Raw genomic sequence first — 17,801 nt, 5'->3', positions numbered from 1 at the left:
CTCAAACCACGGAACTGGAAACGTCATGGGAGGCGGGTGACGGAGGCCGTGGCTCAAACATAGAGTAATTACTCTATGGGCTCAATATAATATATGTCTATGGTCCGCAGTCCATTCTGATAACATGTTATCAACGTAATGTTTGTATATAATTTTGTCATAAGCACCATAAATCTTTAATCGTGGTAATAACTAATAAATACCTAATAATAACAATAATAAGAATTGTTTATATTATTGATGATATAAATTGTGATGTTTACGTATATAGATAGGACACAGGCACGTATTATTAAATTATTTTAACTATATAATTAATATTATATTATAATTATTAATAATTTATATTGTGGTCCGTGGTCGTCAGTCAATGCAATTCCATAATATTTTTCCATCTTCGACGTCAGTCTGTACTCATTGTCACTTGTCACGTGCCGCACATTTGCCGCCTACTCTGCCATCGTTTTCGTAGGAAATTCAAATTAATATCATTAGAGATGTCACCGGGATACAGTGTCGCATCCGGCCACCTGTTGCCACTTTGGTGACACTTCATCGCTAATTATTATCATCTTAAATTTCTGGGCAAAGTGTAACGCTCAACAGTCAACACCTCAACACTCCGCTTTCAGTCCGAATACTCTTAAGCGCTTCATCGTCAACCGATTTCCGATCATAGCAAATCAAAGATGGCTTGCTTTGGATTCGACCGTGATGCGCCCGAAGTGCCTGGTCAAATCCGTGTCAGGGGATGTACAGATATCGTATGGCTGTGCACATTTTTGATTCTCTGGTGTCTGATGGTAGGTTGACAAAAATGGTATGGTTACCGGTTTTATTACTTAACACTAAAGCTGAGCAAGTTAATGATTTTTTGTTTTGTAACTCAGTTAAATTATAATCTTTGTTAGTATGCATTAATAACACAAGGTTCAAAGTTAATTACATTTTTTGACATCAACTCTTGGCCTCCATTTATTTTCTTTTACCCCTGTGCAACATAGAAACTGCATGTTTAGTAGAACGTAGAACCAAGTATCAACCTTGTGTTTTTATTTTTAATATTAGTGAATTCACTTACTATCAAACAATGAGCTAAAAATATTACTAGTGCCCCTACATCAGTTTTCTTTAAAAGATACTTTAATTTTTATAAAATGTATAAGCATTTTTAAATTGTAATAATTTACATGCTCATAACACAGATATAAATTTAAATTTAAAATAAACGACTTAGAGACATAGGTAACTTCCTTAACTTAAAGTTTGATAACAAGTGAATTCATTCTAATGTTATAAGTAATAACACAGGGTTTGTTCTGTTAAACGTAAAGTTACTATGTAGTGTGTGGGTTAGAGAGAGAAAACAAATAGTGTGCTGACATCCTTTTAAGCTAAAAGTTAATGCACATATTTTTAAACTTTATCAAATTAAAAAAAAAATTTTTTTTTGTTTATAACTAGCCTACTTAATTGTGTAACCATTAACCAACTTTAAAGTATGTTAGTAATATACTGTTAATTAATTATCCAAGTTTGATTTTGCTTTAGGTACTTAATTAATAAAAAATTTCAGTGAAATTGAATTTTAAGTTAACTAAACTTTAAAAATTTGTTGATGCCTAGCTTCACTTTGCACTTATTCAGTATTAATTGTATTACCTAGTTTTTAATTTAATATTATTATCTTTTAGATATTTATAGCTGTATTTGCTTTTATCTACGGTGACCCTCTGCGTCTGATCAACGGCCACGACAGTTTTGGCAACACTTGCGGTTCTTCTGGTAACTCCAAAATGGGAAAACTCTCTAACTTGGATACTACGGATAAAAAGTAAATTTCAAATTTTTTTTCCTTCAATTGATAGACATGGACAAACTCAATGTATGTAATTTACTTTTGGCTCTTAGGTTCCTATTCTATTTAGATCCAGCAAACATTGAACATAGCATGCAAATATGTATTAAGCAATGTCCAGACAGTAATATATTAACTTTGAAAGATCTTCAGAATTTTTATAATAGAACAAATTCGTTACTTTGCAGGTAATCCTCTTCAAACTAATTGTGTATGTCTACTTAAAATTGTACTCATATTGTTTTCAATATTAATTTGCCATAGCTATAATTTTGATTTGAACAATTTCACTACCGATGAAGAGCTTTACAAATCTACTATTTTCTCTACATCTTTGGGACCTTGTCCCCCATTCCCAGTATACAAAAGTCATCATGTGATGAATAGGTGTGTTCCTGAAGAATTGAACAATCAAACTTTGCCTCTGATTTATAACATTTATAGTATGATGAATGATTGGGATTTCACAGAAGAAATATTGAACGATTTGTACAAGACTTGGCCACAAATGTTGTATTACACAATATTAGCTTTTGGTAAGAAAATATAATACAATTGGCTATCAGACAGAAGTTGTAATTTTTTTTTCGAAACCTAGATTAATTAACATTTAAAAAATGGTGTTTCAAATTATATTTTTAAAAAGTATGACAAGAAAGTAACCTAACTAGTTAAAGTATGACAAGTGCTTGGCTTCACCTAAGAATCTGTTGAATATCTCATTAGATATTTGAGGGGTAGGAAAATCCTTCCTATAGGAAGAGAAACCCTTTATTCCCTTTAAATAGTAAATACCTATAGATATGATGTGAATTGCACTCTTAGGCCGGTGACACACATGAGAAATTTGTTTTTTACAATGAATCACATGAAACATATTTCATGGTCAATACTCACAGAACAAATTTGTTTCATAAATATTTTTTCACCTACCCACCATTTAGTTCAACCAGCTCGTTTTAGTTGGTCTAAAGATGTCGTCCGATATGACATTATTGTTCTGCAGTGGTGGTTAAATCAAAACCAATAGGTATTAAACTAGTGCATTATTAGATTCTGAGCGGAGCGATGAATGTATTGATTTTACCATGATGTGTGTTTTTTTTTTGTGTCTGTCATCATGTTTTGGGGCAGTAAAAATGCTTCGATTTTTGACTTCAGTACCTCGTTTGATCAGAAAGTGAATCTAGTTGGTGCTTTGGGTGGTCAAAAGTAAAAAATTCTTAATACTTTTCTAAATAATCGAGAAAAACAAACTAAAAAATAAGGGAAAAACGGGAAATTTTACGCACACTCATTTTTCGACAAAATCGATTTTGGTTTTTGATGTAACTTTAAAACGAATGACCATAGTTTCATGAAATTTTTACCGAATGTTTATATAAGTATATTCTATCCACCATGCAATTTTCAAAAAATTTCGACTTAAGTTGAACTATTCATATGCATTTCAAATTTTCTATCATTATTAGTTTTTTTTAAATTAATATCGATAAAAATTTATTTGTTAGGCAGAAAAGCTTGAAAATTTAATACAAGGCTCTTAACATATTGTTACAATAGCAGTTGAAAAATAAAAGAAATTCATAGTCACAATTTTTTTTTATAAGCATTCAAAGTTTTAATTTTGACAAAATACGTAAAAATCACGAAAATTCACAAATTATTTTAAGCTAGAAATTCATAAAAAATTTTCTTTTTAAATCTAAGATTTGAAAATTTAATACAAGGCTCCTAACATATTTTTACAATAGAATTTGAAAAATAAAAGAAATACATAGTCACAATTTTTTTTTATAAACATTCAATGTTTGAGTTTTGCAACATATTATGTAAAAATCACGAAAATTCATAAATTATTTTATGCTAGAAATTCATTAAAAATTTTCCTTTTATATCTTAGAATTTAAAATTGTATATAGGGCTCCTAACATATTTTTACAATAGCAGGTGAGAAATAAAAGAAATATATTAACACATTTTTTTTTTACAAGCATTCAAAGTTAGAATTTTCACAACATGTGTAAAAATCACGAAAATTTGCAAATTATTTTAAACTAGAAATTCATAAAAAATTTTCTTTTTAAATCTAAGATTTTTAATAATCTATAATATATTCTAGACAGATAAACCGTCTTCGCTCAGAATCGTTTTTCGTATACAATGATATAATATCATTGGATTCAAATTTAATTCCATTCATTACAGTAACCCACTTGTAACCTACTGTGCAGCAGAGCGACATCCACGACTTACCCGCTTTTTTTTTTACATTTTTACTATTACCTATTGATATTTGTACTTTTTCTGATCCTTTATAATATAGACGATAGTTTAAAAAGGTAGTTTATAGTTTAATACTATAATATAATCATAATCTATAACAATATAAATAATTATAAATTATCTTATTTGTACATACCTATTTACATTGTTAACTGCGCGGGAGTTGATGTAGTGAAATGACCAAACACGTTTGGTTTCATGAAACTTGTTTACAAAATATTTTTGTGATAACGTTTCGGAAACAACAGTGTGTGTTGCTCCATTTAAATACACGCATTTTCAAGTAATGAAATAAATTTCTTGTTTCACGAAACAAATTTCTTATGTGTGTCACCGGCCTTAATGCTCAAAAATAAAATAAAATGTATACAATTATTATTCATATTATTATTAGTATTAAATAAACCAAATAATATATGTGAATAATGATCTATCCCAATTTTTTTTATAAATGGTGATTTTTTGGGTACTACAGGCTGAGAAACACTGCACTACATAATTACCTAAGTTTTAAATAAAAAACAGCAATAATGTTAAAAAAAATTTTAATTTTTAGTTGCATTAAATGTATTTAATTATTTTTTATTTGTTTTGTTTACAGTATTGACATTCATCATCATTTTATTAATTCATTTACTTACAAAAATTATAGCCTATATATTATTGATTGGTGTCAGCTTGATGGTATTAGGTAGTATTTGATTATCTTATTATTTTAAAGTGTGAACTATGAACACAATAACTATTATGTTTTATAACATTTTTTTTTCAGTAAATGTGTTTTTACTTTGGTGGGAATATTTTATTTTGAAAAAGCGATTGGACAACACTATTGAGGCACAAACATTAAGTGCTGATGCTTGCAATGAACACACCTTTCTTATACTTTCCATCCTATTTAGTTTATTCTCGGTAAATTGAATTGGTGTTCAATACTTCATTTGTTTCTAAATTATTTTTTAAATTACAGGTTATCATACTGATGTTGGTTTTGGCTATGCGTAAACGGTTGAATTTTTTGTCTACTTTGTTTCACGAGTCGGCCGACTGTTTATCTAAACTCCCAGCCTTATATTGGCAACCCATTTGTACATTTTTTGTGCTGCTTTGCTTGTATGCATTTTGGACTGCAGTAATTCTTCATCTAGCCACAGCAAGTAAGTTTTGTTAAAGTTTTGAGTTCGATGAAAATTGGTTTATGACAAATAAATTAATTGTTACAGACTATCCTGGTACAAGATCATTAAAATTAGTAACTGATTTTGTGGAGAAAAACATGACAACTAATGATTCATTAAGTCTTGAAGAGTCAGAGAAACATTTTTTGCCATTCATCAATGGTGTGTTTTATTATTATATATTTATGTTTTTACTCATTGGTTAGTTATCTGTTATTATTAAACATTGTTTTTCAGCTGTTGAGTTTAAAGATGCTACTTGGGTTCGATATATGTGGTGGGTGTATATAATTGGCTTAATATGGTCTTCAGAATTTATTTTAGCATGTCAACATATGATTATTTCTGGAGCAGTAGCAAAATGGTATTTCACTAAGTGCGTAATCCATCTATAAACTTTTGTAATTTGATAATTTTACTATTTTACTATTTGTTAATTTTACATTTATATATTTTGCAGCGGAAAAAATCAAAAATCTGTTGTTCTTTCTTCAATGTATAACTTGGTATTCTACCATTTGGGCTCTATAGCACTTGGATCTCTGTTAATTATTCTGTTTAAGATTCCCAGACTTATACTGACGACATGCCATTCTAAGTAATTCAAAAATATTCATTGCGTTTGTATTGTAATTGTATTTAATGGTATCAATTTACTTTTTTAGAAGCAATTCAGCGTCAACAAAGAACCGTTGTATAAAAAAAACATGCACTTGTTGTACATATTCGTTTGACAATTTTTTCAAGTACATCAATCATAATGCATATACTATAGTATCAATGGAAGGAATTGGATTTTGTTTAGCTGCTTCGAGAGTATATTATTTTAATGTTAATTATGAAAATATAATGAAAAAATTAAATTATTTTTTATTTTTTTCAGGCTTGGCACGTTATTGTTGGTAACGCTTTGAGATTGGGTTCCATAAACAGTATAGGTGATTTCATATTATTTCTGGCCAAGTGTTTGGTCACTCTGATTATTGGTTCTCTGGCATTGTTCACTTTCCGATCAAACTTGGAATTGCATTTTCATGCTATACCAATCATCATTATATGTATATTTGCATTTTTTGTTTCTCACTGTGTAATTTCATTGCATGAGGTAATGTCATATTATATTTTTTAATTTAGTTTTCAACTTTTCAACTCAACTAATCTTTCTACTTATCTCTATTAATTAATGTAATTTCATAGTAAATATTGATAATTATTTATATTTATTGAAGATGTTTTTCATTTACATTTTATAGGTGGTAATTGATACATTATTTTTGTGTGTATGTGAAGACAAAAATATTAATGGAGAAATGTGGAACAAGAGTCCAATAATAAAACTATCCAAGTCTAAAAAGCCAATTGTAAAAAATTCTACTAACACACAAATTGTAAAAACCAACACATGAGGCTATTTTAATTTTTAAGCATTAGTAACTTTTTCTAAGATTCTTGTTTCTTTGTTTTATTTATAGTCAATATAATTGATATAAAAGTACTTATTTTTTACAAGTTGACATACATTTTTATTAACTTACATTAAGTTGCTTACTATTCTAATGATCACTGTGCAATTTGTATATCCTATTTTTTTTTTTTTACTGTTAATGCTAAATGCATATAATATAATAATTTTACGATGTACCATTATTTGTGTATGTATTTGTACATTTGTTGAAACTTGACATTTTATTTTATTTTATATTACTTATATATTTATATGTTTAGTTAAAGTATATTTTATTTAAATTTTGATATGGAAAGGACAATATTTTTAAATATTTATTTACATGTTATCTTAAATATTTTTATGTATACAACTTTTAATTTTATAAAATATTTGTTATTTATTTAAATATTTATTCAATTAAAAATTGTAGGTATAATGCAAATAGTTGGCAATAATCTGTGGAAATAATATTATACAGTAATGTCTATTTCTACTATTATTTAAAGATGTATTTAAATGAGTTTTTCTTTAAATAATGAGATAACATGAAATGTTACAAATGTTGTTTAAATTTTTAGCTATAAAAAAAAATTATAATTCTATAATCTGTATTAAACACATAATTGGAAGTATGACTGTAAAAAATATATACATTTTTCAATTATATTGTAGAATAAAAATTGCTCTTATGCCTTCGTATTGAATTTTTAGCTTTAACAGTTCATTTATTGATCATTATGTTAAATGTAAAGATTTTATTTTAAATCAAATTGAAGCTGCCAAGCCGTTATCTAACAAACCAATATTTCCAATCAGTATGAATCTATTTTGTGTTTACCAGCAATCTATAAACTTAATCATTAGAATCTATTAACTATAAATTAAGTATCCAGTTATGAATTGGGTTACTATAAAGTTTTTATAAAGTACTTTTAATGCAAGAGAAATGGTTTGAGCTCTATAACAATAGAAAAAGGCGGACAAGTCTATATCCCACTACACATCTATTTTACATTAGGTGTTGTGTATGTATGAATTTAGTGGCGTACTTGGTACTTAGACATGTATTTTGGTAGGGTAGGGGGTAATTAAAATTTTGTTCATATTGGATGACCTGTCTAATTTTTATTCCAATTAATTGCATGTCATCCTAAATTTTAGTTTTCTTATAATATTAAAATTCATTCTAAAAATGTTATTGAGTATAGGACAAGTTTTAAAAATACGACTGAAACACGAATATTATGATTTAATAATTTATGCATGAACTAGTATTATAAAAAAAAAAAAAAAAAATAGTAGTATTCTATTGATACACCTAGCACCAGGGTGGTGTCCACGAATTAAGATATACATATATAGGTACTCGTATATATATCTTAATTCGTGGTTGTGGCCGGCCCGGCGGGGTCTTAGATAAATTGATAACAGTTCTATCTACTAATCATCATAATAATTATTGATAACTAAACAATTTTCAAATCTTGCCGGATTGGCGGACTAGTGTTAAATAGTAATTTAAATATAAATAAAGTTTGATTCAGCCCAACGTGGGTGCTTTAAGTGCTTTTAGAAAAATATTTCAAGTTATACTCCGTATTTTACGAGAGAATATTACTTTTATACAATTATGACCCTGCAAATTTAAACGTTGTTGTGAAAAGATGTTCGCCAGACGGTTGTTGCGGTCGCAGTTGAAGCGGTGGTGTCGTACATATGGCCAGTCGCCGGCTTTTAAGAACGACGTGTTGGACCGAATCCTGTACAATTCTGTGTTGCAGGGTAAAAAGACCGTGAAACACTGGTGCAACGTGCGGGAGAAGTTCAAAAAGCAAAGGTTGGAAGAGATGAAGTGTGATGTTGAGCCAGTGTCATTGCAATACTTGGATGGGTATACTGCAACAGACGAAACTGCAAAAAGCAGAGCAGCAGAAGTATCAATGGACAGACCACACAATTTTCCCTACAGTATTGTCAGCAAAATTGTCAGCGACAAGGGTGTCAGCAAACAGACCGAAGACAACGCAGATAATGAAATAAATTATGACTGTGAGTGTCACCATTAATATGACATAGGGTTATTTTTTTGTCAATTATTAATTAATTTTGGGATTATTTTACTTTGACATTGCGTTATTGTAATTTTGTGCTTAACTTTTAGATGAGCTGAATGAGTTGATGACAAAGAACTGGATGAGTGATTATGAATGTTATGAAGAGAGAAATCTAGAGGAGGAAAACAGTATTCCTTCGTGGACTTCAGAGTATGGTACACCCGATCCATCCATACACATTAGCGACGTACCGTGTGGTGGCTGTGGAGCGTTGTTACATTGTCAAAACTCATCAATACCTGGTTACTTGCCCAGCGAGTTGTTTTGTCACTGTGGACCTGAAGATCTGCGAACCATGTTATGCCAACGATGTCATTTCATACAGAAATATAACACAGCTCTAGCTGTACAAGTCGACCCTGTTGAGTACCCAAAACTATTGTATCCTATTAAAAAGAAACGAGCATTAATTATTCTAATGGTGGATTTGACAGATTTTCCTTGCAGTATTTGGCCAAATTTAACAGAGTGTATTGGTATTAATAAGCCAGTTGTTGTTGTAGGTAATAAATTAGATTTGTTACCTGGTGATTTTCCTGGATGGGTTGAACATGCAAAGAAATCGTTGATTCAAAGCATACCTAAAGATATTAATGTTAAACACGTAACTGTTGTTAGTGCAAAAACCGGATTTGGCATTGAAGAATTAATCAATAAATTACATTCACTTTGGCAAACTAAAGGCGATGTTTATTTGATTGGGTGTACTAATGTGGGAAAATCAACCATGTTTAATACTTTGTTGCAATCAGATTATTGTAAAGTAAAAGCTGTGGATTTGGTGCAAAGAGCAACTACGTCACCCTGGCCTGGTACTACTCTGAATCTACTTAAGGTAGGGGTTAACTAATTTACATAATTTGTTTTTGTGCTAATACTATTTATTTTGAAGTTTCCAATAATGCGGCCATCTAATTGGAGATTGTATATGAGGACTCAACGTCTTCAACATGAAAGAAAAGAAAGGATTTTAGAACAACAACTAGATGCAGACCAAAGACGATCATTAAAATTGAAAATTAATGATTTACCTTCAATTATTGGTTGGTAATTAAAAGTTTTTAAGTATTGTAAATTGTAAAATTTAATATAACTAATAATTTTATCTCAGGTCAAATTGGTCTTACCTTTTATAAACCATCAAGTGTTAGTGACATTGCAAGACAAAATGAAACAGATCCATTTACTACTAACGCAGTTAAAGTTAATACAAATCGTGTAACCAGTAGTACTTTGGGTTTTGACGAAAATGATCCACAATTCAAAAACAGTAAATTTATGTATGATACACCAGGTGTTGTTCATCCTGATCAATCTATCAATTTATTGACTACTGAAGAGCTAATGATGACTCTGCCCACTACTGTTATGAAACCAAGAACATTTAGCTTAAGACCTCTGCAAACACTGTTTGTTGGTGGTCTTGGTAGAATCGACTGTTTGAAAACAGGAGCTAAATTTGTCCGTTTTACTGTCTTCAGTGCTCATACACTTCCAATCACTGTTTGCAATACAGAGGATGCTGATGAGGTTTATGAAAAACTTTTAGGCACACATTTATTTGCAGTCCCATTTGGTAGTGAAGAAAGGCTGTCCAAGTGGCCAGGACTGAGTAGTTATAAGAACCCAATTCAACTGACTGGTGTAAATGAAAAAACTAGTTGTGCCGATATTGTGTTGTCATCTGCAGGTGAGTAATAAATAATAATTAGTTTTATTGTATTCATAATGTTTGTAGTTATTAACTGTAGCCTGTTACATGTCCAATAAGTTTATGGCAGTTTATCAGTATTGTTTGTCCATAACGTAATGTGTTTTGAAATGTATATTAATCCAAAGTAAATTAACATAAAGTAATAATTGCTCTATATACTATACCTTGTATATTGGCATTTTATAATACAAAATATTTTTCTATTAATTTCATATCAACTTCATTTTATGTTTTTTTTTCTTTGATGTAGTTTAAAGTTCAGGGTAAAGTGAATAATTTATAAACTATCAATGAGTGTTGGATCACATACTGATGAGATCATTTTTTTAACATCGGTGGGTGGAGGACCATGAATTAAAAATTTAAATACATAATTTTGTTTTCATTATTTGTGATTTTTGTCCTTGTCATAAGCTGTTCTATTTATTTAATCAACATATCACAAATGCATGCCATTGTTTAATAAATTTTAATTAAAAAAACAATTTTTTTTATTTATTCATGTAGAGTTCATTGTCAGTAGATAATGTAGATTTTACTAGTGGTCCAAATAGAATTGTGGAAATTTATGATTTTAAATGGGATCACGGTTATTATGACTATTTTTGAAAATTAATAATTAATACTTCAATGTTTATTATTTGATCAGATTAATAATTAAATGTACAAATAGAACTATTTTTTATTAGGTGTAGATATAATTTGATAAGTATAATAATATGTAAAATCGTAACAACCGAGAAAGGGACAAGCTTACAGAGGATATGGTTTTCATGTCCCCCTACTCTTTGTCTTGTTGTTTTTTTGTTGCTTAAAATATAATATTATAAATTAATTATGGTATATTTAGTGGTCTGATAATCATTAATGAAAACAAAATGAACATAAACAAATTCACTTAATTATTATTGAATACAAACATGAAAACTTTCTTTGAGATGAACCCATAGTGTATTAATAATGTTAATTGAAATATATTATGTATAACATTAACTATTGAATATATTTTAGTATAGAATTTTAAATGATGTTTAGAAATATCTAATATTGAATTAGAAATTTAGAGTATTTAACACTATTTGTAGTAATAGGCGCTAAATTGCTTTTAAGTAATTGAAATATAAATTATTCTAAAAGGCTAAAATATATGTTTTAAATTAAATAGAGTTTTTGAAAAATAATGATAGTTTTATAAATTCCAAGATATTTAAGCTCATATTATGTACCTATATTATTCTGATATGTCATAGTGTCTGACACAGTGGCGTGGCAAAGGAGATTTTTTGTGGTAATTGCTGCTAGTCAAATTCAGATTGGGTGGCTTGGTTGGTTTGTGGGTGATATTGAATAGGCATGACACATGAACATTATAAACTAGTACAAATGTGATATTAATTATATGTATTTTAATATTATAACTTAACTATGTTATATATTAAATAAAATATGTTTGCCCCTACTAAAAAATTTATAATAAAATTCAACAACATATTGTATACTGTATATATATATATACATATGTATTTATTCTAGGATGGGTTGCTGTGACTCCGTATGAAAATGATGTATGTTATGTACAAGCTTGGACACCCGAAAGTCGTGGAATTTATATTCGTACACCTCCATTATTAAGGTATGCAATTAATCATCGAGGACCAAGAATAAAATTTACACCAACATATTATGCTAAGAAGGAGTAATTATGTAATACTGTTAATGTAATAATTATAAAAAAACCAGGTATTCACAACATACTTGTAAAAATTATCATCTATAGTACATTGTTATATTTTTAATAGAAAATTATTATTTTATTTAATGGTTATTATTTTTGATCCTAATCTTTAATATACTTATTTTCTATGACAACTATTCTGTTTAAAATTAATCTGTAAAGTTAGATAATTTTTGTTTGGTTTTCACATTTAATTATATGAATTAATTAAAATATCCCTGTGAAAAAATAACCCCAGAAAATTTTGAAAAAAAAGAAGTATGTACCTAAATATCAGAAAAGCCGTAGCTAGTCACTGGCTATAGGACATTTTCCGGGGGCACAATTATTATAAGAAAGGTACAATTTCATCAAGTGGCATCTCAATTCAAGTATTATAATTTACAAAAAATAAAGAGAGAGCATTTATTTTTTAAATAATGAGCATTTTATAGTAGAAATAAAATTTAGTTTTCTGCTAGAGGCATTATAAGTATTTGCTACGGTCCTAAATATCAGTATCTAACCTACCTATGTAATGTACAATAATATTCTCACTGTCAAATACTGATATATATATATATATATTATATACAGACATAACCGATAACAAAGATAGGTATACTCTATAAAAGGCTTTAACTTTATCTTTAATGATACATGCAAGTAGTATTTGTAAAATTTGTCATGTTCTGTGGTTTGCAATGTATACGTGGTACTGTAGTGATATTTTACCATTGTCATACAAATACTGAAATACTGAATATTTTTAAACATTATACCTACAATAATATCAGTATAATGTAATGTACAATAATAAATTATATGCTGGCAAATACTGATATATATATATATATTATATATACAAGATGTAACAGATAGATCTGACAAAAAAAAAAAATTTATGCTAATTAAAGGTATCACAAAAATTGTTTAAATTATATGATAAGTTAATAATTTAAGAAATATACTCATATCAGCAAATTGTCAAAACTCATATTATTAAAAAATGTATTACGTTCCAAATTAATTTAACCAAAAAAATATTGAATTTTAAAAAAACTTCTAAAAAATAAACTACTTGACTTATCTTGACTTGAAAGATAAATCTTTTAGCATCAAAATTGTTTTTATAATTAGATTCACAAATAGGCTATTTTGAAGTTATCCAAACGACTATAGGTGTTTATTATTGTTTATGACAACAAAATATTATGAATTTAATTTTTTTTTATATATATATATTTTATATTGTTGTCATTTTATTAGATATGACTTAAATTACCAAAATTGTATTTTATATTTATACTAATTTATAATTATCATTTTTAAAGCATGGAAAAAGTTGGTATTTTCCATTTTGTAAATATATGTATTCATAATTTTTATTGGGGGTTATTTTTTCGTAGTACCGTTTTTAGAGTATTGAGTATCCTTAAATATATTTTTCATGCATAATATTTGTCTTGTTATGTAATCTTTGTAAAATAATTGAAAATCATATGATGCTTAATATCGTTTTCATTAAACATTAAAATGTTTTGAGGTAGCTAAAAATGTACCTATGAACTCCAAGTTTTTTCGATGGGACAGGTTTCAATATTGTATGGAATTTTATTCTGTATAGTACCTATAATTGCATAGGTAGGTACTAAAATGTTTTCGGCTTATTATTTGATATGATTAATCATTAAAGTTATGCAAATCTTCAATTTAATGATAATTTGTATGTATAAAATCAATACATTTTTTGTTCCGGCCAGAATCTAAATGTTAATACAGAGTGTCCTGGCGAGTATGAAACAATGGAGATATCAAAATTCTGGGTTTATTATAAGACTCGCAGGGATAAGAACTACAAATATTTCATTTTTTATTTTATTTTAATGATTTCATAAAAAAGTTAAAATATAATTTTTTTATTTAATTATTTCCAAAATAATTCACTAACCTATAGAGTTTATTTTTTTGAAAATATTGATGTTTCAAAATGTTATTTTTATTGATTTCCTGATTTTTAATGGTTTTGAAGAAATACAATATAAATTTAACTAGGCACGCTGATAGCGTTCGTTCGCGCGCGGCGTGCCGTTTCACATGTTTGATATTACTACGGTGTTAAATAATTCGAAATTTTTCTCGAAACTAAAAAAAAATTAAACATCAGGAAATTAACGAAAATAAAATATTAAAACGACAATATTTTCAGAAAAATAAACTACAAATTTTTATTTTGGAAATAACTAAATAAAAAAAATATTTTTTAACTTTTAAAAAAAAACATTATATAAATTCAAATATGAAATAATTGTAGTTCTTATTCTTGTGAATCTTATTACAAAACCAGAATAATTTTGATATCTCCACTATTTCGGGAGATATCGTTATGGCCTATGGGTAAATCCTCGCGGGACACTGTAGGTAATAGGTATACTACAATTGTGTATACAATATATATTATATGTAATATGTACATTTTTTACACCACGTGGTATTGTTTTATCTGATTCCTCTAAAGTAACATCAAAACGTGTGTTTCGAGGTCGACCAGTGACAGCACTGTGCTAATGTGCTGCTTATACTTTTGGCTAAATTATATCATGTAGGTAGTATGCATAAATACGCACAAACCGTTTCCACAGAATTTTACTTCGGAAGCTGATTAGTGATTATAGCTGTTATGAGCAGCCTATATATGTATAAGTGTCATTTTTATTAAGAGGCTAATAGGCTATATTATTATAAAGGTATAGGTGGTTGACCCTCTAAAATCCCTGGTTGTCTACTTACGCCTATTATAATATGCATATATATTGTATTAATATTTGGAAACTTATACATTTAATACGAAAATATTGGATCAAAATGGTTAGGGACTATTACAATTATTTATTATTTTTTCTTCTTTTCTATATGGTTGCGAATTCATCAAATCAATATTGTTTGACTTTCGAACTAAATAAGTCCATCATTTGCATCAATAACCATTGATACAATGATACCTACCCAGAGGCGTATTTAGGCACAGGCCCTATAGGCCCGGGCCTAGGGCGGCAAATTTCAACAATTTTTTTTTACAAAATTAGAAAAATTATTTTCATTTGATGAAATCAAACTCAACTAATTTTTGTTCGCTCAAAATTAATCATATATCTACATAATATATCTCAATGTATTTTTTTAATATAATATTATAATATAATAAGTTGTATATTTAAATACGTTTTAGAAATAATTATATAGGAAGGATGAAGGGGGAGGAAGGCGGCGAATTGGAAAGTGTCTAGAGGCGGAAAAACCTTAAATACGCCACTGTACCTACCTATGTACTATATGACAATATGCGGAAGTCAGTGGATGATAATTTTTAAAATTATAAGAGGGCCTCTTGCAAAACTTATCAGTGAATCGTGTTTATCTTCCTTTTGGACTTTAAATAGTCTTTTTTTTTTGAATTGAAAATTCAGCTGAACATGGAGCCATGCGTAGAATTAAAAAATAATCAACCAAATAAAACATGGTCGGTACTAGGTCCAAAGTCATAAATAGATTATGTCTAACGATCATTGTTAATTTAATGTTTATTTATTTTATCAAAATAGTTCAAATTTAAATAATGTTATACATTTACAAATTACAATGCAATTGAGTTAATTATAAATATAAATATAAAATATACAGATATACAATAATATAAGTGCTTATTTTCGAAACTGGATCCGAAGGTAAATTTTAATTAATATGAGCCCATGGTAAACAGTTTCAATCAAATTATTAATTTTGACAACAGACTTGACAGACTACCTATATTTTATTTACTAGATATTACTTTGATAATTTTTGACTATTATCATTATCATAATTAATTTATTTATGATAGTAGGTAAAATTTTAATATTTGAAAGAAAGGTCCTCAGAAGAATATATGGTCCCATATATAATACGGAAACAGGAGAATACGAAAGGAGAACAAATGCAAATATCGAAAGAATCTTTAATGGACCAAATATCCAAAAATATCTTGTCTCAAAGAGACTGGAATGGGCTGGTCACATATGTCGAGATAAGGACAGCCAAATGAGACAAGTTGTGATATATAAACCAAATAAAACACGCCCCAGAGAAAGACCACGTCAGCGTTGGATAGATCGGGTAAAGAAAGACCTAATGCAAATAGATGAAACTGCAATAATTGAGGATGCAGACAACAGAGGCCGATGGAGAGGCTTAGTAGAAGCAGCGAAGGGCCTTAATGGCCTGTAGAAGCTAAAAAAAAAAGCAGGTATATAAAGTACCTACTCTTTACTCTTAATAGGGTACCCAAATAGGCGACGCGGTTAAGTTAATACAGATTAAACATTGACATTAATGTATATTATGTACTAGATAGTTGTACTACATCCATACTAAATACATAAATAAACGAAACAAAACGTGCATGGTATTTTGGTACACTGATGGTAGCTTAAAAAAGTCTACGGGGGTATGTCTCCAAAATCTCCCCCTACCACACACCACCAGTTATGTGCTGGAAAACATTTTCTGAAGGGGGAGGGGAAAATTATTAAATACTTCATTTTAAATCTATTAAAAATCTAAAAGCAAATCAAAATTAAATATGAATTGGGGGAATAATCTGTTGCCATCACCCAAAATACGCCACTGAATATATTATATAATATGTTACGGTCAAAAGTCTAAATTGTACAAGCCTCAGAAATGTGACACAAAAGTTTATATTGAGATTTTTTTTAAACATAATATTGTGAATTTGTGAGTTCAGAGTTGAGACCCATTTTTTTTTTAAATGTATTAATTAAGGCATTCCTAGCTAGAATAGCTATCTAAGCCTACTGATATAATGTGACCCATAACATTTGGACAAAGCGTTGAGATGCAATCATGAAAACCATAAGATTTTATTATGATTATTAATAATTATTGATGTCAAAAACTAGGTACCTATCTATTTTTAGAAAAAGTAACGAAATCACTATTCACTAGTAGCAAAAATGTGACGAACTACGAAATATTCAAATATAATCATTGAGTTTGAAAAACTTGTTTAAATATTTGTTGTAGTCTAAAATACCATATGTGTAGGTGTAAAAAAATAGAATTATTTCAATATTTATTGAAATAAAAAAGGAGTGTGTGAGTTACACTCTGGGGAAGTAAAACTTCTTTCATAAGTATTGGGTCCGTAAAATCATAAGTGAAATAAATAAATAAATAAAAATTATAGTGTCTTGTTAGATTTTCGTCTATATAAGTATAATATTTTTACGTATTTTACATTATTTCATCATATGTATACTATTTGATTGTTATTTGAATCACAATAATATATTTATCACAACACATTGACATTGCGTTTATAATTGTATACATAATTCCTACACAATTACCTATACAAATAAGGTGGTTTGAATTTTTCACCAAATATTTATTTTGGTATCTTCTAAACTCAATACGTAACCATAATTAAAA

The 17,801-nt window shown here is 28.3% G+C and overlaps 2 protein-coding genes across 3 annotated transcripts; both read left to right on the top strand.

Moving 5' to 3' along the window:
* Window positions 1-148: 148 nt before the first annotated feature.
* Window positions 149-7,473, top strand: Ctl1 (choline transporter-like protein 1). 2 transcript variants are annotated; one of them, XM_089227221.1, is made up of 14 exons: window positions 149-282; window positions 368-803; window positions 1,695-1,834; window positions 1,912-2,046; window positions 2,123-2,394; window positions 4,746-4,835; window positions 4,917-5,056; window positions 5,115-5,301; window positions 5,368-5,484; window positions 5,560-5,698; window positions 5,783-5,920; window positions 5,988-6,138; window positions 6,206-6,427; window positions 6,576-7,473. In XM_089227221.1, exons 2-14 carry the CDS (start codon window positions 690-692, stop codon window positions 6,726-6,728), a joined length of 1,998 nt encoding a protein of 665 aa, XP_089083347.1. In that variant the 5' UTR covers window positions 149-282; window positions 368-689; the 3' UTR covers window positions 6,729-7,473. The 2 variants fall into 2 exon arrangements, with proteins under 2 accessions (XP_089083347.1, XP_015370167.1); XM_015514681.2 differs by having other exon boundaries at window positions 160-803.
* Window positions 7,474-8,238: 765 nt separating this feature from the next.
* LOC107166138 (nitric oxide-associated protein 1) lies at window positions 8,239-12,411 on the top strand. The gene is made up of 5 exons (XM_015514682.2): window positions 8,239-8,818; window positions 8,931-9,718; window positions 9,776-9,926; window positions 9,995-10,573; window positions 12,131-12,411. Exons 1-5 carry the CDS (start codon window positions 8,434-8,436, stop codon window positions 12,295-12,297), a joined length of 2,070 nt encoding a protein of 689 aa, XP_015370168.2. The 5' UTR covers window positions 8,239-8,433; the 3' UTR covers window positions 12,298-12,411.
* Window positions 12,412-17,801: the final 5,390 nt, after the last annotated feature.

The sequence above is a fragment of the Diuraphis noxia genome, unplaced genomic scaffold (assembly GCF_037042655.1).
Source record: "Diuraphis noxia isolate RWA-SAM2 unplaced genomic scaffold, SU_Dnox_SAM2 contig0004, whole genome shotgun sequence".
NCBI lineage: Eukaryota > Metazoa > Arthropoda > Insecta > Hemiptera > Aphididae > Diuraphis > Diuraphis noxia.
The sequence above is the reverse complement of the archived record's forward strand: the minus strand, read 5'-3'. Positions and strand labels throughout refer to the sequence as shown.